Below are 24,655 nucleotides of genomic sequence, written 5' to 3' on the forward strand. Positions count from 1 at the left end.
AATGAGCTCATTTTCAGAAATGTCAAGCTAGTCCTTCACGATGAACCTTGTTGCAGCTCCATAATGGGAGTCCCACTACAGCTGGATGTTTTACTGACACAGTAAGGCACAGTGACTAAAAGTTAATGCTTCTGTTTTTTAAAGGACATCTACTAAAACCAAAGTATCACGATAAAAACTGCAAAATGAAAGTGAAACCCATTTCAAGCTTTCTTCTTCTATTTTTTTCTTTTTTTTTTTTCCCTCTACACATTTTGCCAGATTTGATAGTTCCGTCAGCGTCACTGAAATACATAAAATGAGACTACAAGATAAAAACAACATCAGGGCAAACGGAATTACCCGAAGAAAACATATCCGTAGTAGCCGAGAGTGAATGTTTGTGTGCTATTTTACATGTACTGTAAGAACAACAGACACAACCACAGTCCAACATGAAAAGTTCTTCACAACTTTAAAAATAGTAACATTTCCTGTATCCGCATGATCCGAGACACCCTTTACAAATACCGCCGTCCAGTGTTTCTCACCAGGCGTCTGATTTTTCATAAATATACAAGCCAACGAGTTATGTGCTGTTAGCTGCTCCTTCTCCTCGCAGTTCGGAAGTCTGTGTGAGAGCCGAGGCTTTCTCTCCACTGCTTTCGAGGAGCTGGTCCTTTCATCGTTTAAAGAAGACTGCTTCCTGCCGGATCCATCTCGCTTCGGTTTGTCCAAAATATCGTGTCAGGTCATCAGTCTTTGTCGGCTCTTCCGGAGGGACCTTTTGGGCCGAGGTTTGGGAGGGGGGTGGGGGGGGCGGATGAAGACGGGAGGATGAGTACGAGGCGTAGATGCGTCGTCTGCTCGGAAAGGCAGTCTCAGGTTCAGTGATGCGGACACGGGGATCCAAATGCAGCAACCGAACCAAAACGAATTGATTGGGAACAGATGAGAGTTGCATATTGTGGACAGCTAGGCGCCAGTGTTGTGCTTGGACACGGGGAGCGGAATGGACTTATGGATGGGGAGGATTCCAGGTTGTAGGATGAGCCACGCGAGGACGAGCTAACCCTCATCTTCGTTCTCCTCCTCCAGCGCCTCCTCAAACACTCTCTCCGGTAGCCTGAAGCATTCCTCGAAGAAATTTACAAGGGATTGGCTGAGGTGCTGCCGTGTCGCTTCGCTGTGAATGAAGTGACCTTCGTCTGGGTAGATCTGAGACACAAAGAAGAAGGTGTCGACTTTAGCGTGATGTACGGTGAGAGCTCAATTTTAAAGAACATAAAGTAAGAACGACAATGAAAAGTATGTGCATAACAAGCTGTGGAGTGACTTTGTGGAATAATCTAGAACAGGAGATAAAGGAAAGTACAAACATAAATGTATTTAAAAAGAGCTATAAAGAATTGTTTCTAAATAGGATAAAAATAGTATTGTCTCAAAGACCAGTCATGGTTTCTTGGAATTAAGAGAGAGTAATTCGAATTTCAGAGATTTTCAAATGTGTGAGTGGATTAAAGTGAGGTCTGAATGTGGGTGTGAAATTATGGAATGGACCTTATGATGCACTTAAGTTATCCACTCCTTTGGCGAAGTTTAAAAAAAAAAACCAAACAAACAAAATAAAACAATGAGGCATGCAGTATCTGTACACTTTAACTCGTTGTTAGGTTGTTACGATGTCATTGGTTATAGAGGTGACAGGGTTGCAGTTATGGGGTTGTACATCCCAGTAAAGTATTAGCTGTTTTAACCCTTTAATGCATGAATTATGAGAACCTTAACCCTTTCATGCATGAATTATAAGAATTTTTCCTGAGTGTTTTTATTTCTCTTTAGTCATTAAAAAAAAACAAACAATGCGTTTGAAAAAAAATGTATGAACCTGTTTTTCATGGAGTTTCAGCTGGACACCACGCATTTAATATTTCAAGCAAAGAAACATATATTTACTGATATACTGTGTGAAATCTATGAAATAAAAACAAGTACTTTGGGTGTCTAGAAAAGCGCTATATAAATCCAATCCATTATTTTTATTTATTTATTTATTTAATTTTATTTTTTAAATGCTGCTAATCTGATGTTTTCTCACATTTTATCATACTCCATCATTACTAACTTCATGAAGATAACATAAAATAACTTTTGTTTGAAAAAAAAAAAAAAAAAATTACATTAATTATAGTCTAATAACAAGCATTTGACTTCCAATCAAACATGTTAGTGTAGATCAGGTAGAACACCAAAGAACACCAAAGTTACAGTAATGGTATGAATTGCAGTGTATGTGATGATGCAAGAGCGTCCAATGTGTTGACTGATATGGAACTAAAACAACAAAACTCATGAATATACAAGAGAACAGCTGTAGAATAACTGTCCACTGTAGTGACATGAAAGGGTTAATCAAGTGTCTTTGGGCATGAAAAAAACAATGTGATTTTTTTTTTTTTTTTTTTTTTTTATGAACCTATTTTTCATAGAGTTACAAAAATGTCCACTCATCTGGACACCATACGTTTAATTTTTGAAGCAAAGAAACATGTATTTCCTGACATACTGTGTGAAAACTATGAAATAAAAGCATTTTTGACCTCTTGAGACCCAGCAATGCATTTTTGTCCTCTGAAGGGGACGAAAGTTTGACAGTTTTACTTAAAAAAAAATGCTGTCCATTGTAAAGGACATTCCATTAAAAAAAATAAATAAATGAAAATAATTAAAAAAAAAAAAAAAAAATATCTCAACAAACAAACAAACAAACAAACAAAAACTGTTGCATTATGCAGTTTCTAATCAAGACAATTGTTTCATGGAAAAAAGCTAAAATTTTCACTTTCCTGGGTCTCAGGAGGTTAATGCTGCTAATCTGATGTTATCTCATATTTTAACATACTCGCTCAGATAATATGCAAAACAAACCTCTGTTAATTACAGTCTAATAACAGTTAGCAATTGATTTAGATAAAAGAACAGGAAAGTTATAGTAACGGTTTGAATGTCAGTGTATGGGATGATGCATTAGTGTTCACTGTGTTGGCTGATGGAACTAAAACAACAAAACCCATGAATATACAAGAGAACAGCTGGAGAAGAACTGTCCACTGGAGTGACCACTATGCATGAAAGGGTTAAAGACTTAAAATTAGTTTTGTGGTGACTTCAAAATGAATCTTTCCTTTCCATTTAATGTTTTCTAAGTCATTTACCACTATTTGTTATGCATATCCTCTGTATCTTTCAGCAGAAATCAGGCATTTTCTTATATTAAACCCTATAACACTGAACGTATCATATTTGATACACAAGTTTTGAAACCCTCTACATCAGGGGTGTCAAACTCATTTTAGTTCAGGGGTCACATTCAGCCTAATATGATATAAAGTGGGCCGGACCAGTAAAATAATATAAATAATAGGATAAAAATTTTTGAGTGAAAAAGTAAAATTGTGTAATGAAAATTTACATCTATGAATTATACTCAAATATAACATGAACAAATATGAACAACCTGTAAATATTAGAAAAATGTTAACAATATTACACATTAGTTTATACATGTGAATCACAACTTAGAGATCAATGTGGATCTAAAAATACACAAAACAGTTAATAACAGGCAGAATATTATTAAAATTCCACATACTTCTCTTAAGAGATTTCAGATATTCACTTTTTTTTTTTTTTTTTTATAAAAGGCTAGTCTGTAAATGTAAGTATTCTTGTGTAATGTAACTTTTTTACACTAAAACTAAGACAAAAATTTGCAGTTTTCATAATTTATAGGTTATTATGACAGTATTTTACTGGTCTGATCATTTTTCGATTGAAATGACCTAAAATGATTTTAACATCCTTGACTGTTCATATCTTCAATGTCATTTTTGCATTTCACAAATTCATCCCAGGGGCCGGATTGAACCCTTTGGCCGGCCGGATTTGGCCCCCGGGCCGCATGTTTGACACCTGTGCTCTACATGATCAGTGTAATATTTTTTTTCTCAAAACACTTGATGCATACAATTGTTTATCTAGATGACCTGGGATTGTGGGTGTGAAATTATGGAATGGACTTAAGTTATCCACTCCTTTGACGAAGTTTAAAAAAAAAAAAAAAAAAAAAAAAAAGAGTACTTTGGGTTTAAATTATTCGGAAATATTGAATTGAGATGGCAGATGTGTTTTTGTTGTTTATTTGTTTTTTTTGTTTTATTTGTTAATATTATGGTGTGAATGCTCGATGCTGTACACATTTAAGCTGATGTAAGCAGTGTATTAGTTGAAAAGGATAGGCAAAAAAATAAGCTTTTGCTTCTAGCCTTTTCCTTTTTTGGTTTTTATGTTTATTATGATTGATGTACTGAGTACAATGATTGAAGTAAAACCCAAAATAAATCCATCCATGCATTCATTCATTCATGTATTCATATGCTTCAGGAGTTTGCTGATACATTTGTCAACGTTGGCGAAGCTACTGTGAAACATTCCCAATGGAAGAAGTTGAACTACAGTAAAACTACCCATGGGAAAAGTCTAGATTTATTTAACTTTGATCATTTTTCTACCTTGGAAAAAAAAAAAAAGATCAAATATAGTTCAATGTTATTTGTCACTGTATGTTCAGCTGCGGTACAATATCTAGGGCAGTGTCTAACGAAAACCACTAAGAACACAAAAAGTAGAAATGCCATCGTACCCCAGTAGTATTCATTTATAGAAACTAAGAAGTGCAAGATGAACTCATATGAATATTATCTGTTCATACAATATAAGGTCAATAGCTTAATATCCCTGTTGTGTAGAAGACTAAAATCAGGAAAATAATGAGAAAATATTAAAAAAAAAAAAAAAAACATAGTCAGCCAAATATTGAGTGTTATCTAGGTTATGTAAATTTCTAGTTGGTATGTAAAATGTTTTTTGTCTGAAAAAAATGTTTAAAATAGCTGAAAATACTTACAGTTACAGAAAAAATTACACTGGTCAACAACAAATTTATTGTTTAAGTTTTTTGAGCTGATTTAGGATCATTTTGGTGTGCTGAATCCAAAAATCACATTAATTTTGCTCAATCAGGTCAACTTTCTGAACTATGCTACATATTGGCTTTTGAACATTTTTGCTTACATTTATGGGCATTTTCACATCATATGATACAAAATTCTTTCATATGTCTTGCAATAAATGAGTTCTGAAGATTTTACTTTTGCCAATTTATGATTAATGTTTTTTTTAATATTACAGGTGAATGAAATGGCTTCGACTAGAAGATCTTGCAAAAATAAACCTGACGTATTCTGCTACATTTGCGGTGAATACACCATTGTACCTAACAGGAATCAAGTCACAAGTTTCATAAAGTGTGCTTACCAATCTTGTTTTGGTATTAATTATTATATTTTGTGAGAAGATCAAATTTTTCAAAATCAAATTAGCAAAAAAACCTGACCTGATTGAGAAAAACAGATGTCATTTTTGGATTTAGTGGTGCAAAATGGTCCTAATTCAGTTGAAAAAACCAAGACAACTTGCAAAAAACATTCTTTTGTAACCCAGTGTTATCAGACCATCAAAAGTCATCAAAAACAATGGTTATGCAATCAGGTACTAACTCCTGTGTGTGTCATGTGACTAAAACAGACAGAAAAGAAAACATGGAATGTCTAAAAAAGCCCCGTTTTTGTCATAGCTATTGATGTAAGAACTGAAGTGATTTTGGTTACTATCAAGAAAACATGGAAAATGGATAGATATTAGCTCTGAAATTATGTTTATGTTTATGTTTACGCATTTGGCAGACGCTTTTTTCCAAAGCGACTTACAGGGGAAAACCAATTAAATCACTCAATCAATCAAATTTTATTTATATAGCGCCAGATCACAAAAAAGTTATCTCTTGACATTTTATATATAGAGTTGGTCAAAACCAGACTCTAAGTCAATTTACAGAAACCCAACAGAATCCTCCAGGAGCAAACACTTGTGACTGGTGACAGTGGCGAGGAAAAACTTCCCTTTAACAGCAGAAACCTGGAGCAGACCCAGACTCCTGGAGGATGGCCGTCTGCCTGGACCAGTTGGGGTTAAAGAGAGAGAGTAGAGAAGGGGAAAAAGAGAGAGCGATAGAGATAGAGACTGGGGGAGAGGGGGAGAAGGGGGAGACACATGGAGGCGGTTGAGGATAAGTGAGTGGTGATGATGAGGGCAGGGAAGAGGCCGGACCACCGCAGCAGGTCCAGAGATAATCGTGAAAGAATCTGTGGTTGTCCTGGGAAAAACCTTATTAAAATATTTAAAATGGAATGTTTGAAAGTGCTAGGATAGGAGGTGCTCTCGGAAGAGCTGGGTCTTCAGGAGCTTCTTGAAGATAGGCAGGGATGACTCTGTTCTTGTAGCACTTGGTAGAGCATTCCACCAACGTGGAACGACCCATGAAAAGAGCCTGGATTGTCTTGTACAAGGTCTGGGGACCACCAGACTACGTTCCCCAGATGAGCGGAGTGGTCGTGGGGCGACATAAGCTTTTATTAGTGCACCTAAGTAGACAGGAGCAGACCCACGGAGAATTTTGTAGGCTAGGATTAAAGATTTGAAATTAAACTCTTATGAGCTATTTTTGTTGTTATCATTATATTTGTCCGAACAAATGTACCTTTAGTTGTACCAGGCATTAAAATGAACAAGAAATTGAAGAAAACAAGGGTGGTCTAATCATTTTTTTCCACAACTGTAGATATACAGCACAGTCCAGTCCAGTGTTTCCTTTCTGCAGTGCCTGGCTGTTAGGTTAAAGTTAAAAAAGTGAGAAATTAAAGAATAAATTGTTTGATTTCTTAAAAAAAAAATCCTTTTGCAAATGATGAATTGCAGCGGTAAGTGATGCTGTATTAAAAGGTTGATTTCACAATTCTGCTTGAAATGACTTACTTTTTCCCAAAATGTAATCACATCTATTCTGGGTCTTGAATTAAGCAAGATTTTTCTTTGCTTTAGTGCAAAAAAATAACATTAAATTATGAAAATATTTACATTTCCAAACTATCCTGTAACAACCTGAAATGTCTAAAGAAAATCAAGCACAATTTTAACAATTTTTCTGCCTGTTCCTCACTGTTCCTCAGTGTTTAGTGTCTGATCCATAATGCACATGTAGAAATGAGAAGTGGACGCAGAATATTGTTAAAATTGTACTAAATTTTCTTACATTTTTTAATTTTAATTTTTAAAGTTTTTTTTTTTTTTTTTTTTTTTTTGGGATAGTTTATAAAAGTAAGTATTTTCATAATTTAATGTTTTGGGTTTTTTTACCCTAAAACAAAGACAAAAATGTGGAGTTGTCATTATTTATAGGTTATTATGTTATTATTTTTCTGGTCCGGCCCACTGCAGATCAAATTTAGCTGTCCAGGTGTCTTAGGTCATCTTTAGCTTATTGTTTTTGCAACATTTATTTCCAGACTTCTGTATAAAATATGGAACACCCCACTTTTCTTCAAATATCATGAAAACTGCCAGACAGGAAATTAACCCATAAAGACCCAGTGCTATATTTGTGGCAGGTCTCAAATATTTTTCTCTCTTCTTATATGATTTCTCAGCATTTATTCTTATATTATGGTCTGTATTTTGCATTGAAAATCAGTGAATATCCAAATGAGTCATATCTGATGGCCATGAAAAGATGACAAACTGCATTTTACACTAATTATTTACATGGATTAATAGTAATAGTGGATCAACACGTACTTCACATTTTATAACAGTAAATGATTTCAGTTGCTGGTGGATGTTTGGGTCTTTATACCTGATTTAGACTGGGAAAAAATTATTAGACCACCCTTGTTTTCTTCAATTTCTAGTTCGTTTTAATGCTAAAGGTACATTTGTTTGGACAAATATAATCATAACAAAAATAGCTCTTAAGAGTTTAATTTAAGAGCTGATATCTAGCCATTTTCCACAGTTTTCTTTCAAAATCACTTAATATTCATAATAATCAACATGATATTTACGTATTTTTCGCCATGTTTATGAAATGACTTCTCATATCATCTCGCAATAATAAACAAAGTTGTGATTTAATAGAAAAACTGACATTACGCACTTCTATTTTTTCGACATTTATTACATATCAGTAAAGTTTTGTGCAAATGTCCATTGTCTACTCGCCTAAATATATTGATTTGCTGTCATGTGATTGGCCTGTTATTTATATTAACATGCAGCTGAATAGACGTGCCTAATAAAGTGGCCAGTGTGGGTGTATCCAATTACTGAAATGCAGGCAAATTAATTTAGTCATTTTTCAGCATCAGTTATCGTGTGAACTACCTGACAATAAGTGAAATAAATCTGTACTCTGTGTACATTGGTCAGTAATGAGCTGAGATGAACATTCAGCAGCGCTACATTGTGTGTTAATTGGATTAGTCCTGGTGGTAATGCAGGATGCCCAAGACGGTCTCATAAGCTCATTATATGGCATGAAGGCATTGTGAGGGCTAATCCTCTGCCTGCTGTGGGATCCCAGTGGGAGCCCAAACCTCCCAGAGGTTGGAAAAACACTGAACCAGGAACAGTAAAACGAGTGTATAGAAACTGGATGAACATCAGAGTAGAAGAGCAAAAGCCACATACCTGTAAAGTATAGTTGGCCTTTTCATTAATAAGCCGAGCAATGAATTTTGCTGTGTGCTGGAAATGGACTTTTTCTGGGAAAACAACACAACAGATATCAAATTATAAGCACTTCAAGTTACTGTGAGAAGATATAAACAACATATACAAAAACACCCGACATCCATTATGCACAGCGCAAAAAAAGAGTAATAAAGTCAGTTAACATGGTGGGAAAATCACACTAATCCACTATTTTTACAGGCAAACAAACTGAAATTTAAAGATCTGGTCAAATTCAAGATTGCATAAATCATGTACAAGGCAGTAAATAATCCATATACAAAAAAAAAAAAAAAAAGGTTTATAGAAAGACAGAGGGGGTATAACTTAGGAGAATTTAATAAAAAAAAAAAACACTCAATGAAAAACACGCGCGTGATTTTGTGAAACAATCTGAAGAAGAAGTTGAAAGAATGTGTAAAAATTATTCACTTAAAAAAATGTACAAGGAACTTTTGTTGAAGGCAAGGGTGTCTATAAGGTTATTTTTATTTATAATTTGCATCTTTTATGCTGATTTTAATCTTTTTTGTCCAGTGTTTCCTTTCTGTAGTGCCTGGCTGTTAGGTTAAAGTTAAAAAAATGAGAAATTAAAGAATAAAGTGTTTGATTTCTTAAAAAAAAATCCTTTTGCAAATGATGAATTGCAGTGGTAAGTGATGGCAGATATTGTATTAACAAGTTGATTTCACAATTCTGTTTGGAATTACTAATGTGTATATTTATGTGTAAACGCACATGTATTTTGTTAATATGGGGCAGAAAATATAAGATTGTTTACCTTTTTGCTCCTTTTCATTCATAATGTGGTCAATTTGTTGACATGTAAAATGAGATTTGATTTTTCTGTGTTTTTCTTTTATCTTTTGAAATAAATACATAAACAAGTGGTGCCAGGCACAACAAACCCCGCCTCTCACATGTATTGGCATCTGATGTCATCATGTCTATGCGTGTGCTGATGTCAACATATCAATTGCCTCTATATATGTGCCAAGTTTGAAGTAAATTGAAACAAAATTGATGTTTTCATTGACATTTGAAATGTCGCCCATTATAAGTAAATGGGAGAAAAAAAAGATGTAAAAAAAATTATCAAAAATTTTAAGTTTGACTTGCTTTTCCCAAAATGAAATGACATCTATTGTGGGGTACTGGCAATCTATAAACCCAATTTGGTATGAATTCAACCAATAGTTTTGCTGCTACAGACATGTGAAATCTCGGCCATTATAAGTAAATGGGAGAAAAAAAAAAGATGTAAAAAAAATTCAGCAAAAATTTGAACTTTGACCTACTTTTCCCAAAATGTAACTACGTCTATTCTGGGTCACTGGTAATTTATAAACCAAATTTCATATGAATTCGACCAATAGTTTTGCTGCTGCAGACATTTGAAATTTTGCCTATTATAAGTAAATGGGGACAAAAAAGATTTTAAAAATTCATTAAAAATTTGAACTTTGACCTACTTTTCCCAAAATGTAACCACATCTATTTTGGGTCACTGGCAATCTATAAACCAAATCTGGTATGAATTTAACCAAAAGTTTTGCTGATACAGACATCGGAAATGTCGACCATTATAATTGGAAAAAATAAGATTTTAAAAATTCATAAAAAATGTGAACTTTGACCTACTTTTTCCAAAATGTAATGAGATCTATTCTGGGTCACTGGTAATTTAGAAACCAAATTTGGTATGAATTCAACCAATAGTTTTGCTGCTACAGACATTTGAAATTTTACCCATTATAAGTAAATGGGGAAAAAAAAGATTTTAAAAATTCATTCAAAATGTGAACTTTGACCTACTGATCCCAAAATGTAATGACCTCTATTCTGGGTCACTGGCCATCTATAAACCAAATTTGGTATAAATTCAATCAATACTTTTGCTGCTACAGACAATTGAAATTTCGCCCATTATAAGTAAATGGGGGGGAAAATCAAAAAAAAAAAATTCATAAAAAATATGAACATTGACCTATTTTTCCCAAAATGTAACGAGATCTATTCTGGGTGACTGGCAATCTATAAACCAAATTTGGTATGAATTCAACCAACAGTTTTGCTGCCACAGACAATTGAAATGTCGCCCATTATAAGTAAATGGGGGAAAAAAAAAGATGTTAAAAATTCATAAAAAATGTCAACTTTGACCTACTGATCCCAAAATGTAAAGATGTATATTTTGGGTTACTGGCAATATATAAACCAAATTTGGTATGAATTCAACCAATAGTTTTGATGCTAGAGTGTTAACAATGAAGAAACAAACCAAACCAAAATCAATACTCCTTGCCTCTCCTTCAGGGCTGGGGGGGTGGGGTGGGGTGGGGGTGTAATAAACAATCAAACAAACATGATCACAAAAATGTCGACTAACCATCAGCAGTTGGATGAACAATAAGAAACTTCTTGTCCATAAACTGGGATGCTCTGTGTTCTAAATTCGCCATCTGAGGAGAGATGGAAACACAATTATTTGAGGAAAAATCCTGCAAAACTGTGGATGTGAAATGTAATCAATGCAATTAAAGCTCACTGTGTATGCTCTGGGATCGGGTTTAGGTAGGCCAAGATATCTCTCTGAAAACGCTGAGGCTGCAGAGGGAGGAGAAAACTTTCAATTAATGCAACGCTTTAACATCCGAAGAATCTCCTCGGTAACAACTGATATGTCATTTCGGGTCCGCTTCTATGACCGTTTTGAGCGGATCAATTTCCAGGTTTTCCTCCTCTATATTCAAATGTATTCACCCATCTCCATATTCTTTTAGTCTCCGTAGCTGTTGCGGGTCTGTCTTCATTTGCAATTCCAAACTTATACAGCGTCATGACATGTCTCTCACCCCCTCTGGCAAAAACGAGTGAAATCAAATAGATGGGAAATCAGTCACACCGTGAAGCTGGGCTCCTCCTCAATTTGCAGTTTCCTGACTCAATGCGCCTACAGCCAGAAGAGCATCGTCGCTCTCCCTCTCGCTTTCTGTCTCTCTACAGATAGACACAATTTTACATTTCACACATTTTATTCCTTTGGCAGCGGAGGTGAGGCTGGCGTACTCAGCGTCGCCTGGAAATGTTATGATTGGGGTTCGAGGTGTTTCTGTGCCATCACACTGAAAAGGTGAATAAGCTCATCTTTTTTTTTCCTAACACATATTGTCCATACATGTAAATCACAGGCGCGGAAATAGCTTCGAGCTGCAAAATTAAATGATACCTCAGGTTATGCACAGACAATATATGACGGTGTCTTTTTCATTATTTCCTGACTGTGTGGCGATGGATTGATTATGCACAGACTCTAAGCGTTTGTTTACTACAAACTTTACAGCGGCACAGTGTTTTGCATGTGAGTAAACACACTTAAAATTCAGTGCACACGCGAGCACACCTTACCATATAATTCAAAGTCAGTGATGGGTGAGAGAACAGCTCCACACTTTACAGGAGACTCCTCGCCGCTGAGTAACAGACTCGTCACATAGCCTCCATACACCTGAGAAACAATAATAGGTGAGGTTTTTCAATAAGCAGCATCTGGGTTGTTTTGGATGTACAGGGTGACACAAAAAAATGGGAACTTTTTAACAATCCAATAAAACCAAGAGTGATGGAAGAAAAATATTTTATTCATAGTAATTGAAACCTTAAACCATGCCATTTAAGAAACTGTGGTGGAAAAATTTACTTTTTATATTTTATACTCTTTATATTTTATACTGTTAGTACATCTTCTTTTAATGCTGAGTCATTATTCATTATGTGTGATGTTTACCACTCTGTAACACCCCCAACCCAGGAATGGAGTTCTTGCCTTGAGTTAAAACCCAAACACCTAAATGTCTGAATGTGTAGATAGAGGATGGCGCCTGCACTCCAGATAGGATCCAAGCAAGGTTAGAGTGAAGAGGTCATCATGACCTCTTCACGGAGCAGAGACGGAGTAGTATGGGGTGGTACGAGGTACGTAAGGAATGACATCATAGTTTGAGGGGGTTGGATTTGGTTCTATATAATCTTTAGTTTTCTCTTGTTTAATCAGACTTCACTTACAGAGTTTCTCTGTGATTGACTTCTCAATAAATCCATTTATTTATTTTAACTCTAACTTTCTCTCCTCCTCTTTGTGTGTGGGTTATCAGTTGAACATTTCCATAACAAAACAATGATGGAATTTTCATTTTTTAAAAATTACAGGGTGACCCAAAAAAAAGTGAATTTTTGAAGTGCGTATTGGCAGACATGAGCAAGTGGCAGCACTGCGAGACAGTGACCTTGAGCAAGTAAACACACCCCCATTTTAGTAACCATTGGCGGCTGTGCGAGAATTGTTCAGCAACCGTGTGATCTCAAGATTCGGTAACGTTCCCTGGCCCCCTAGATCGCCAGATTTGTCCGTTTGTGATTTTTTCTTGTGGGGCTATCTGAAGAGTAAAGTGTACACGATTCCACCAAGAACTCTGGATGAGTTAAAACAGAGAATTCAGGATGAAATTCACAGTATCCCAGCTGAGATGTTGCAGCGGTCAGTAAGGAATCTCAACAGCAGATTTCGAGAATGCATTCGTACAGGAGGACGCCATCTACAGGAAGTAATTTTTAAAAAATGAAAATTCCATCATTGTTCCTTAAATGGCATGTTTTAAGGTTTCAATTACTATGAATAAAATATTTTTCTTCCATCACTCTTGGTTTTATTGGATTGTTAAAAAGTTCCTGTTTTTTTGTGTCACCCTGTGTAAATACTGTAGAAACCAGGTTGGATTTTTAGTAAAAGCATTCAGGTGAAAGTTTGTATAAAAACAGGAAAAGTTGCAGGATGGAACACTTACCTTTCCAAAAGCTCCAACTCTGGTTTTGTCAATGTACTGCTCTTTCAGAATAACGCTGGAAAAAGATGAACATAGGTCACTTGAGTTGATCTGACCTGAGATCGGATTTTTACAAGCGTTTTAGGAGGTGTTTTATGTTCACTGTGGTATCTGGAGGTTTGAAGAAGCCACATTTATGACTTTTTAAGACGTTTTTTAAGGCATTTTTCATCAATTTTATGACTGTACATTCATATAAATACCAGTACAACAGCCCTCATAGTTAAACCTTAAACCGGTCTTAACCACTCAGCTACATTCTCTGAAACTGGTCCCTAAAAACAGGACATAAGGGCTAAATATTCAAACCAGATGTAGACTAATGTTATGAAGCAAGTTTGGAAGCACTTTGGGTCTATTTGAAAAATAAATATTTACTGAGATAAAAGAGAAACTATTTTTCAGACAAAACAAATTTTTTTATTTTTTTTTATACAAAAATCTCAAAAAGGAGACAAAAATCATTTTTTCTATTAAGTTTTTACTCTCTCACAGGTCAATTTTGGGAATCCAACTAATTATGTAAGGCAGAGTGTTTGACAAAAATGACCGCTGTTGCAAAATCACTCACAATTTATTTGTATTAACATAGGCAGGTTCTACATGTAATGCAAGTGGACACGATGGGTTACACGCAAAACCTGGAATGAGACTGCGTTTCAAAATTCCATATTTTTTTAAGACTTTCAAGACCTGTGTAAGCATCCTGTAAATAAATGAATTCTTCCCAGTTTCAATGCATGGAAATATATACACTAGGGATGTAACGGTATGAAAACTTTATATCACGGTTATTGTGACCAAAATTATCATGGTTATCATTATTATCACGGTATTGTTGAAATTGTGCTAAAAATGTTCAAAAAGTACAATACACACACTGAAAGAATTTAACCAAGCTGTATTAAAAAAACAAAAAAACAAATAAAGTAATTGGTGCAATGTATCTTCTGTTGGCCATTTTTGAGTACTTTTGATTTTGCCTTTATACAAATGTTCAACAAATGTTTACTATACCCATGTTTGGTATCTTTTTTTTTCAGCACAACTTCATTTATATCATCTGTCTATTATTTTTTCACTTCAACCTGCTATAAAACCATAAAAGGACAAAAAACTCAAAAAATATATAAAATCTGATTTGAAAAATGTATATAATTTATTGCATAAATAACACAAAGCTGTTTAATGAACGTCCTCAAAGACTTTAAAAGTGAATATTATTTCCAAATATGAGGTATATCAAATCAAAATTGTAATAAATTAAAACTATACTCAAATATTTGACATAAAAGCATATCTTTAGGCGTTTTCTCCAGAAAAGTGCAGTAATCAAACACGGTTATCATGACAATTAGAATTTAAAAGGTAATACTAACCGTTGGCAATTTTACCGCAGTTTATCATTATACCGGTAATCATTACATCCCTAATATACACTGAGCAAAAATATAAATGCACCATGTGACACTTTACATTTTAATAGCATTAAATGTTGCACAATATATTACATCGCACACAGTTTATTCTGTTGATCATTGTACAGATCACTGTCTGCTGGAACATGATAGTGGCATCTGGGATTCAGGGACATTCGTGTGGACACAGTGGGGGCCGGGTGAAAGAAATCCCAACTCCATATCTCATGTGTCCACCATTGGTTTCCCGTAGAGCAGGGGTGTCAAACATGCGGCCCGGGGGCCAAAACCGGCCCACCAAAGGGTCCAATCCGGCCCGCGGGATGAATTAGTGAAATACAAAAATTATACTAAAGATATTAACAATCAAGGATGTCAAAATAAATTTAGATATAGACATAAAGTGGTCAGACCAGTAAATTACTAACATAACTAGAAGCACTCAGAGAACGCAGACCTCCGCCAAGGCTGATCAGTGGCCCCCCCCGTGGGCCCCCCACCCCCGATCACCACCAAAATTTAATCATTTCTTCCTTATTCCATTTCCAACAAACCCTGAAAATTTCATCCAAATCTGTCCATAACTTTTTGAGTTATGTTGCACACTAACGGACAGACAAACAAACAAACAAACAAACAGACAAACAAACTAGAAGCACTTGGAGAGCGCAGACCTCCACCAAGGCTGATCAGTGGCCCCCCCCGTGGGCCCCCCCACGCCAAGGAGGTTATGTTTTTGCCAGGGTTTGTTTGTTTGTTTGTCTGTCTGTTAGTGTGCAACATAACTCAAAAAGTTATGGACAGATTTGGATGAAATTTTCTGGTCTGTGCCCCCCCCGTGGGCCCCCCCCACCCCCGATCACCACCAAAATTTAATCATTTCTTCCTTATCCCATTTCCAACAAACCCTGAAAATTTCATCCAAATCTGTCCATAACTTTTTGAGTTATGTTGCACACTAACGGACAGACAAACAAACAAACAAACAAACCCTGGCAAAAACATAACCTCCTTGGCGGTGGTAATAACGAAAACCAAATATTTTTCTCTTTGTTTTAGTGTAAAAAAAGTACAATTACACAAAAATGTTAACATTTACAGACCAGCCTTTTACAAAAAATGTGAAAAACCTGAACAAATATGAACAACCTGAAATGTCTTAAGAGATTTAAGAGTAATTGTACCAATATTCTGTCTGTTATTAAATGTTTTGTGTATTTGTAGATCCACTGTGACCTGTACATTGTAATGAACATGTAAAAATGAGAAGCTGAGGCCAAATAATGGCATAAATGGTTAAAATTGCACTTTTAAAAAAAAAATAAATTTCATTTTGGCCATGGTTCATGCTTTTCCGTATTTTTTTAAAAGATAGTTTGTAGATGTAGAAATTTTGATACTATAATCTTACTTTTTTCACTCTAAAACATAGAAATAAGACATACAACTTTTGGAATTGATATTATTTATGTATTATTATGTTATTATTTTAATGATCCGGCCCACTGCAGGCCATACTGGGCTTTATGTGGCCCCTGAACTAACATGAGTTTGACACCCCTGCCATAGAGCAACACATCGTTTTCTCATTGAGTTGACAATATCGTCAGCTGTGGCCTGTGGAATGTTATTCCACTCCTCTTTGAGAGCCACACACATATGGGATATTATCCGGAACCATTCCTGCATGATTTGCGACATCTGTGGCATGGTGACATCTGAGGAAATGGGACATTTTGAGGTGTCCAGTATAAGGAGGACCTGAATACTGTTAATGCTGTTTGAGCAGCGTCTGGACATGCTACACCTGTGTTGCGGGTGGAATCACTAGACCACCGAACAAGAGATGGACACAAAGTTCGTTTATTAGTCGAGAGAATTAACCATGTCTAACAATAACACTGGTCTACAATTTTTTTTAGAAATGATTTCCTTCAGACATTAAATGTGCTAAATGTTACGTATTTTAATAAGATTAATTGGAAAATAAATGACAAAAGTGCCGGTTTGCTGATGTTTTCAAGGTATATGATGAAGTGTTATTACACATACAGGGTGGGGAAGCAAAATTTACAATGAACATTTAGTTGTTTTTTCTCAGCAGGCACTACGTCAGTTGTTTTGAAACCAAACATATATTGATGTCATAATCATACCTAACACTATTATCCATACCTTTTCATAAACTTTTGCCCATATGAGTAATCAGGAAAGCAAACGTCAAAGAGTGTGTGATTTGCTGAATGCACTCGTCACACCAAAGGAGATTTCAAAAATAGTTGGAGTGTCCATAAAGACTGTTTATAATGGAAAGAAGAGAATGAGTATGAGCAAAATTATTACGAGAAAGTCTGGAGAAAGTCTTCTATTACAGAAGAATGGGAGAAGTTGTCACCCGAATATTTGAGGAACACTTGCGCAAGTTTCAGGAAGCGTGTGAAGGCAGTTATAGAGAAAGAAGGAGGACACATAGAATAAAAACATTTTCTATTATGTACATTTTCTTGTGGCAAATAAATTCTCATGACTTTCAATAAACTAATTGGTCATACACTGTCTTTCAATCCCTGCCTCAAAATATTGTAAATTTTGCTTCCCCACCCTGTATGTGGGGTTTATGTACATTTATATAATAGTTTTATAAATCTTCCACTAAATAGAACCTGTAAAGTGAATGTATTCTAATGTGCAGACAGTGTTTTGAAGTAGATCTTGTAGCTCTGAGACAAAGATTCCTTTTGAGTCAAACCCATTCTCTCCTTAATTCTTGAATTTCACATTTTGACCCAAGACTGTATCTTGGAAAGTTCAGCCAACCAGCATTTTTGACTTAATTTTTCTTTATCAGTGACTCTCACGTGGTAAAATTTTGTTACTTTTATTCTGGAAGCATTTTCCTTGTAGACCAGTGTTATAAGACATCATGAACTCATTTTGGCCGTGCGTCTCGTGTTACACAAATACTGTACATGGTGCGTTTACATATTCGCAATGTAAAGTTGCTACTTTACAGTGTTACATGTACTCCCCCTACCTCCCCCCTCTCCCCCAGTCTCTCTATATCTCTATCACTCTCTTTTCTCCTCCTTTACTCTCGCTCTTTAACCCTTCAGGAGTCTGGGTCTGCTCCAGGTTTCTGCTGTTAAAGGGAAGTTTTTCCTCGCCACTGTCACCAATCACAAGTGTTTACTCCCGGAGGATTCTGTTGGGTTTCTGTAAATTTGATCTGATTTTGATTTGATTTGATAAAGCACTTTGAAGAGTGCTCTATAAATAAAATTTACTTACTTATATTTTTGCTCAGTATACAAATGTTTGATAAGCCGGTGTCTACTTACTTGAGCGCCTCCTTCTGATCCTGTTCCTCAAACACCCCCAGTTTCTTCTGGATCCTGTGGAGCAGGTTGGTTCCCTGGTAACCACTGCCTCGTCCGTCGCAGCGAACCACGATGGCTCCAAAACTGCTCACCAGCACCGTGGCCCAGTCCATGTGGAACTGTTCTGACACCATCTGGCCACCAGGGGTCCCATCACTGAACAAATGCAAAATATTAACAACGGTTTAGCTGCTTATATCATTGTTTTGATTTGATTTGATTGATTGATTGATTTATTTCGAACATGCAAAAAATGTCTATCTATCTATCTATCTATCTATCTATCTATCTATCTATCTATCTATCTATCTATCTATCTATCTATCTATCTATCTATCCATCCATCCATCCATCCATCCATCCATCCATCCATCCATCCATCCACCCACCCATCCATCCATCTTTGTTCATTGTGCTATTTATTTTTGTTTCTTTCAGTTCATTTTCTTGCCCATTTTGGTCAGTTTTTATTTATTTCATGTTAATTTATTGATTTTGGTGCTTAAGTTCATCATTTTTATTCATTTTGTTCATTCATTTGTGCATTTTTGTTCATTTTGTTCCATATTTTGTTAATTTTGTACTTGTTTTGTTGCTTATTATCTATCTATCTATCTATCTATCTATCTATCTATCTATCTATCTATCTATCTATCTATCTATCTATCTATCTATCTATCTATCTATCTATCTATCTATCCATCCATCCATCCATCCATCCATCCATCCATCCATCCATCCATCTTTGTTCATTGTGCTATTTATTTTTGTTTCTTTCAGTTCATTTTGGTCAGTTTTTATTTATTTCATGTTAATTTATTGATTTTGGTGCTTAAGTTCATCATTTTTATTCATTTTGTTCGTTCATTTGTGCATTTTTGTTCATTTTGTTCCATATTTTGTTAATTTTGTACTTGTTTTGTTGCTTATTATCTATCTATCTATCTATCTATCTATCTATCTATCTATCTATCTATCTATCTATCTATCTATCTATCTATCTATCTATCTATCTATCTATCTATCTATCTATCTATCTATCATTACAACTTTACTAAACCAACAAATATAAATTGGTCTACGACTTTTGCACAACACTGTATGTAATTACATTAAAGTAATATACAGTTGTGATTTTTTTTATGCGCCCTGTTTTCAGATCTCTGGTGCTTTCACAAATGCAGATTACCTCATTTCAGATATTAATAATAACCCTAATGTGGGACAATGCAGTCGTACGCTGTTATGACCACTTTCATTCAAGTGAAAAAGGCAGAAAGTGACAAAGTTTTCCTCCTGAAACCAGTGAGCAGAGTTTACAGTAAAAGCCCGAATGTAGATCAGAGAGACAACATATAGGACAGTCCGAGGCCTGAGGAAAATAAAATGCAGACGAGCGAATAAGGGTGAAAAGGAGGGTACGCTTCTCGGTAATAATTACCAAGCTAGAGTAGCAGACAAGAGAGTGTCTGTACGTTAGATTTATAAGCCTCACTATAGCCCTGCCTTGGAAATCTCCATTAATGAGGATGTGTATTTCCTTATAATTCTTTGAAATGTGGACCCGAGTCGACACGGCTAATTGGCAATTTGTAAAAAAAACGTGCTCATACATACACAAGCAGGAGCAGGGGGTAGTGTGATGCGTCCATGAAGCCGGCAGGTTTAAGAATCTGCATCGATAAAGCTGTGGAGCACAAAAAAAAAAAAAAAAAAAAGTCTGTTACATCATGTATTTTCAAGCCACAATTACAGATACACACAGTAGTCATGTATATTTACTGTCATCAGTCAACATCATTAAAGAAAGTATTGTATCGGTGATAAGGGAAATCAACAACATAACATTTGATTTTATTGTGAATTACTTGGGTAACTTATGCACCAACAAATTCTATTTTTACAGACAAAGCTTAATTTACTGAAAATACATGATCTTATTGACCTTAATACAGTGGTAGTGATGTACAAAGCACATAATAATCTTCTCCCTCCTTACATCCAGGAGATGTTTGAATGTAGGAAAAGTCAGTATAACCTCAGAGGAACCAGCATTTAAAAAAAAAAAACAAAAAACAAAAAACTCAGGCAAGAACAAAGAAAAAAAAAGTAGATGTATTTCTGTTAGAGGGGTTAATCTTTGGAATGGCCTGGAAGATCGATTAAAACAGTCTAAAACAATTAAAAGATTAAAAAAAGATGTACAAATGAACTATTATTCAAAAATATAGAACTCAGGATTGACTAAAGAAAATACTTGCTTAAAAGAATAGGATTCATATTGGTAGTTGAGATAAGGACATGATTTACCTGAATTCAATTAAATATAAATTCTCTTGAAAATTTTTTGTTTGTTTGTTTGTTTATTTTCATGCGGAAACATTGTTAATTGTAAATAGGGTTAGGCAAAATAAGTCTGAACTTCAGCCTAAACCCTTTCGGTCGTATTCATAATCATCATCATCATCATCATCATCATCATCATTATCTTTATTTGCAGACTTGGGAGTCCATTTAAAAACAAACAAACGAGCAATCAACAAACAGAATACATTTAGAAATACAGGTTAAAAATACAAACAAAACATCATCAATATTATAAGAGACAACTGTACCAGTGTCGCCACAGGGATGACCGGTATCGCACCGAACCATGACTGGGATTAATCAAAAGCTGAATGATGGAATTCTGACAATCGTTCAGTCGACAGATAAATTTGTTGTTTTTGTTTGTTTGTTGTTTAAAGTACTACTACTACTACTACTACATGAGATGAGAACATCTGACTGATATCTTTTGTTAATATTATTAGTAGGCGCAAAAAAAAGCCATAACCTGAAACTGGATGTGCGAAGATCCCCCAACACTTTTGGACTGGACACGTTGTGAATGAAATTTATGACATGAAAAAGCTGACTCACTGCTGACAAATGTAAAAAATATTGAGAAAAATGTCATATTTATGTGAATAAAAAAAAAATCCTTGAACTTATGTTTGCTTATTTTGACTTTTTTGCTTAATTTGTCCTGAACCTGTCTGTATTTTATTTGTCTTAGATGCTCTGACTGTTGTGGTTGGTTTTTTGTTTATTTGTTTGTTCTGTATACTGGAAAACCTGTATATAAAAATAAAATATAAAAAAAAAGAAAAGTATCTTTCAGTGCATTTGTCATGATTATTTAGTTATCTAATGTTAATGTAACAACCTGGACTTCAGTAGCTGCTGTGAAAGGCTGAATAAAAAGCCTCTTATAGCCACCATCTTCAAATATGTGGTAACATTTTGCAGCCTTTGAGGTAGAGAACAGCTGTGAGAATGCCCTTTCTTGTATGCCTTTATTTACAAGGCCATACTTGGACTATTGCCTTCCTATATCTGTAGCTTAAAGAAGTGATATTTTGCTTTTTTTTTAATGGAATTATGCATTTTAAAACATTTCCCTGTGGTCTACATAAACTGTAAATGCTCTGCTTGGGTCTGAATTCTTCATTAATTCAACTCCACAGGTCCATCTTCAACCCTATTTCTGAGTAATGACACCAGAAAGGTTGTTATGAGCGCTGGCTCTTTAAATGCAAATAAACTACTTCAGGCCCCGCTCCCTGCAGGTTGTTGTCTGTGCTGCTCTGTCCCGTTCAACCAGCAACTGAACATTTTAGGTAATCGGCTCGAAGTTTGGACATATTTTCAGTTTTTACTACAACCGCTGCTACTGACAAACAATTATGTCATACTTGGAGAAATGTTCATCGGAAGTCTCGGCCTTATATGTGCAAATGTCGTGACGTAACTAGTTATAAAACGTAACAAATTAAGCAGAAATTAAAACAGGTTGAAGAAATCCACTTGATTTTTGGCAAAATGAATATAAAGATAGCTTTGCAGCATCTGGAGGGTTCAAAATTTTAACTTTTTGAACTATTAGGGTCCAAATACGCAAATAAATTAAACAAAGACTAATAAAAGTGGGTTTAGCAAAATATGACAAGAATATGTTGATTCTCACTGTCTGCGATCAAATGATCAATTGTTCCTCTCTGTGCCATATGTCCTTACAGAATTGGGTAAAAGGGCAATTGTCTACTCTTCTATTCTGCTCCTTGCACATGGAATATGTTGCTAAAAGACTGGAAACTGACTGAATTAATGTCCTTAAATGCTTTTCAATCCAAACTCAAAGTGCAAGAGACTAATTCAGTAATTTGCACTTGTTTTTCATAATTTGACGTGTAAAAAGAGGTTTTTAATCTCAATGGGATTTTTTTCCTGGTTAAATAAAGCCAAAAAATCAATCAATAAATAAATAAATAAAAATATGTCAGTCTTAAGTAAATCTAAATAGAACGTTCTGGCACACGTCCACCTACTTCCAACAAAAAATATAGGTCAAGAACTCCAGCAGCACCTGTCATATAGAAGAACTTTGTTTCACTCTAAATATAGATCCACTTCTTTCAGCTCGTGGCATTCATCAGGGACGTCAGGTAATACATAACCCGGTCTATTTAGATAAAATATCTTGTACAGCTACAGACTGACTGAACCATAGGAGAACAGTAAAGATCTGAACAGTTTTGTCAGAGGTGCTTACAAAGGAGGAGTGTATTTTGTGTCAAAGACGGAACTATAAAAAACCCAAAGACATTCAGGAGACATGAAAAATCAGCTGAATAAATGAGCAAAATTAAAATAAGTGATTAATTCATTGTTTAGATACAAAAATAGACCCTGTAGTGCATGTGAGTTTTGCAACTTCTTTATAATTAAATGATAAATGTACTTTTTTTTTTTTAAATATTAGATTAGATTAGATTAGATTAGATTAGATTAGATTAGATTAGATTAGATTAGATTAGATTAGATTGATCCAACAATGGGGACATTCACTGGTCAAGGCAGCAACAGGATAAAGTGCAAGAAAAAATATATATGCACAAAGATAGTGTATAAACAATATGAAATTAAAAATAATAGTAGTAAGTAGCAAAACTGTAAAGGCTATATACAGATTTACATAACAGTACGGTACTAAAACAGCATCATAAAGAAATTGAAAATGAGCAAAAATGTTAATGAACTGGTGTGTTCTCAAATCCTTTCCTTCCTTGTTTCCATTATCCTCTTTGATCCTCGTTTCCATGATTTAAATCCTTTTTAATCTAACATTTCTTTATAAATTTCACCATATCAGCCTGTTTCTCTTTAAAAAAAAAAAAAAAATGCTTCAGGGCTTTAACTGGTAACCCCAGGTTTAATGTCATAACACAATGAATTGTGGGTAATCCCCTCCAGTAAAAGGGAACATGCCTCAAAGTCTGTGAATCCTTGAGGGTGAAAACTGAGACTGGGCCAATATTAAGGTTCAGAAACAGGTTCTAATTTTTACACAGAATATTTACATTGTTTTTGTGCTTGTTTTGTTTTGTAATAGTCTAAGGCTATGTTCAGACTGCAGGCAAATGTGGCCCAAATTTGATTTTTTTGCCCAAATGTGGCCTGGGCTCTGTTAAAGACAGTTTGAACAGCACAAATCCGAGTTTTATGATCCTATATCCGATTTGTATGTGATATTTAGCAATGCGACTTCAGTCTGAATGGCTGGGTCGCATTTATCCCACCTTTATGTCATTGAAATGCGACAAACATCATAATTCTGTGTCCCAGGAGGAGCAGCAGCGGTAAAAATATATTTACATCTGTAAACTCAGTGTGTCCCTGCATGGTCACGTATTATGTCAGGACCTCTTTTGCGCATGTGGGTCAGTTCAGGGTCACATTCAGTTCATACTAAAAACTGATAGAAGTCACATTTAATGTGTAAAATGAACGAGCACACAAAAAAAAATCAGATTTCACCAAAAAATATGAATTGTGCACTAAGACCTGAACGTAGTCTTCTTTTGTGTTTCCCAAAATGGGTCACAGAGCTTTATTGGGGTCATATGTGGATTAATTTTCCAAGAAATACTAAAACATAGGAAAATTATTCTCTGAAAGTTATAATAAATAAGGAGAGGAGAGAAAAAGTAATGTAAAAAATTAAACAACATGAAATAAACATAACAAAAATGTTGCAACACGACAATAATCCTGAGAAAGAAACAAAAAACATGTAAAAGGTGTAAAAAAAAAAAAAAAAAAAAAAAAAAAATAGAATTATATAAAATATGCAAAAAGACAGTTAGGGACTGTGTTTTGAAAGTGGGAGGGCCTGTAAAAATGTAGCTGTATGGTAATTTCATGACTAGCTTCTTACAAAAACGCCAAATTTGTCTTGAACTGAAACCATACAGGACCTACAGGTGTAAAT

The 24,655-nt window shown here is 35.0% G+C and overlaps 1 protein-coding gene across 1 annotated transcript in view; it reads right to left on the reverse strand.

Annotated features, from left to right (window-relative positions):
* Positions 1–221: 221 nt before the first annotated feature.
* Positions 222–24,655, reverse strand: part of dpp6a (dipeptidyl-peptidase 6a) — a 395,010-nt gene continuing 370,576 nt past the window's right edge. The window contains exons 20-27 of the mRNA XM_030123482.1: positions 19,960–20,029; positions 18,304–18,498; positions 13,509–13,563; positions 12,073–12,172; positions 11,213–11,271; positions 11,054–11,126; positions 8,623–8,696; positions 222–1,197 (exon numbers count right to left, since the gene is read on the reverse strand). Coding sequence (XP_029979342.1) covers positions 1,048–1,197; positions 8,623–8,696; positions 11,054–11,126; positions 11,213–11,271; positions 12,073–12,172; positions 13,509–13,563; positions 18,304–18,498; positions 19,960–20,029 — 776 coding nt within the window. The 3' untranslated portion in view covers positions 222–1,047. The remainder of the gene's footprint in view (positions 1,198–8,622; positions 8,697–11,053; positions 11,127–11,212; positions 11,272–12,072; positions 12,173–13,508; positions 13,564–18,303; positions 18,499–19,959; positions 20,030–24,655) is intronic.

This window comes from Sphaeramia orbicularis, chromosome 20 (genome assembly GCF_902148855.1).
Source record: "Sphaeramia orbicularis chromosome 20, fSphaOr1.1, whole genome shotgun sequence".
Classification (NCBI taxonomy): domain Eukaryota; kingdom Metazoa; phylum Chordata; class Actinopteri; order Kurtiformes; family Apogonidae; genus Sphaeramia; species Sphaeramia orbicularis.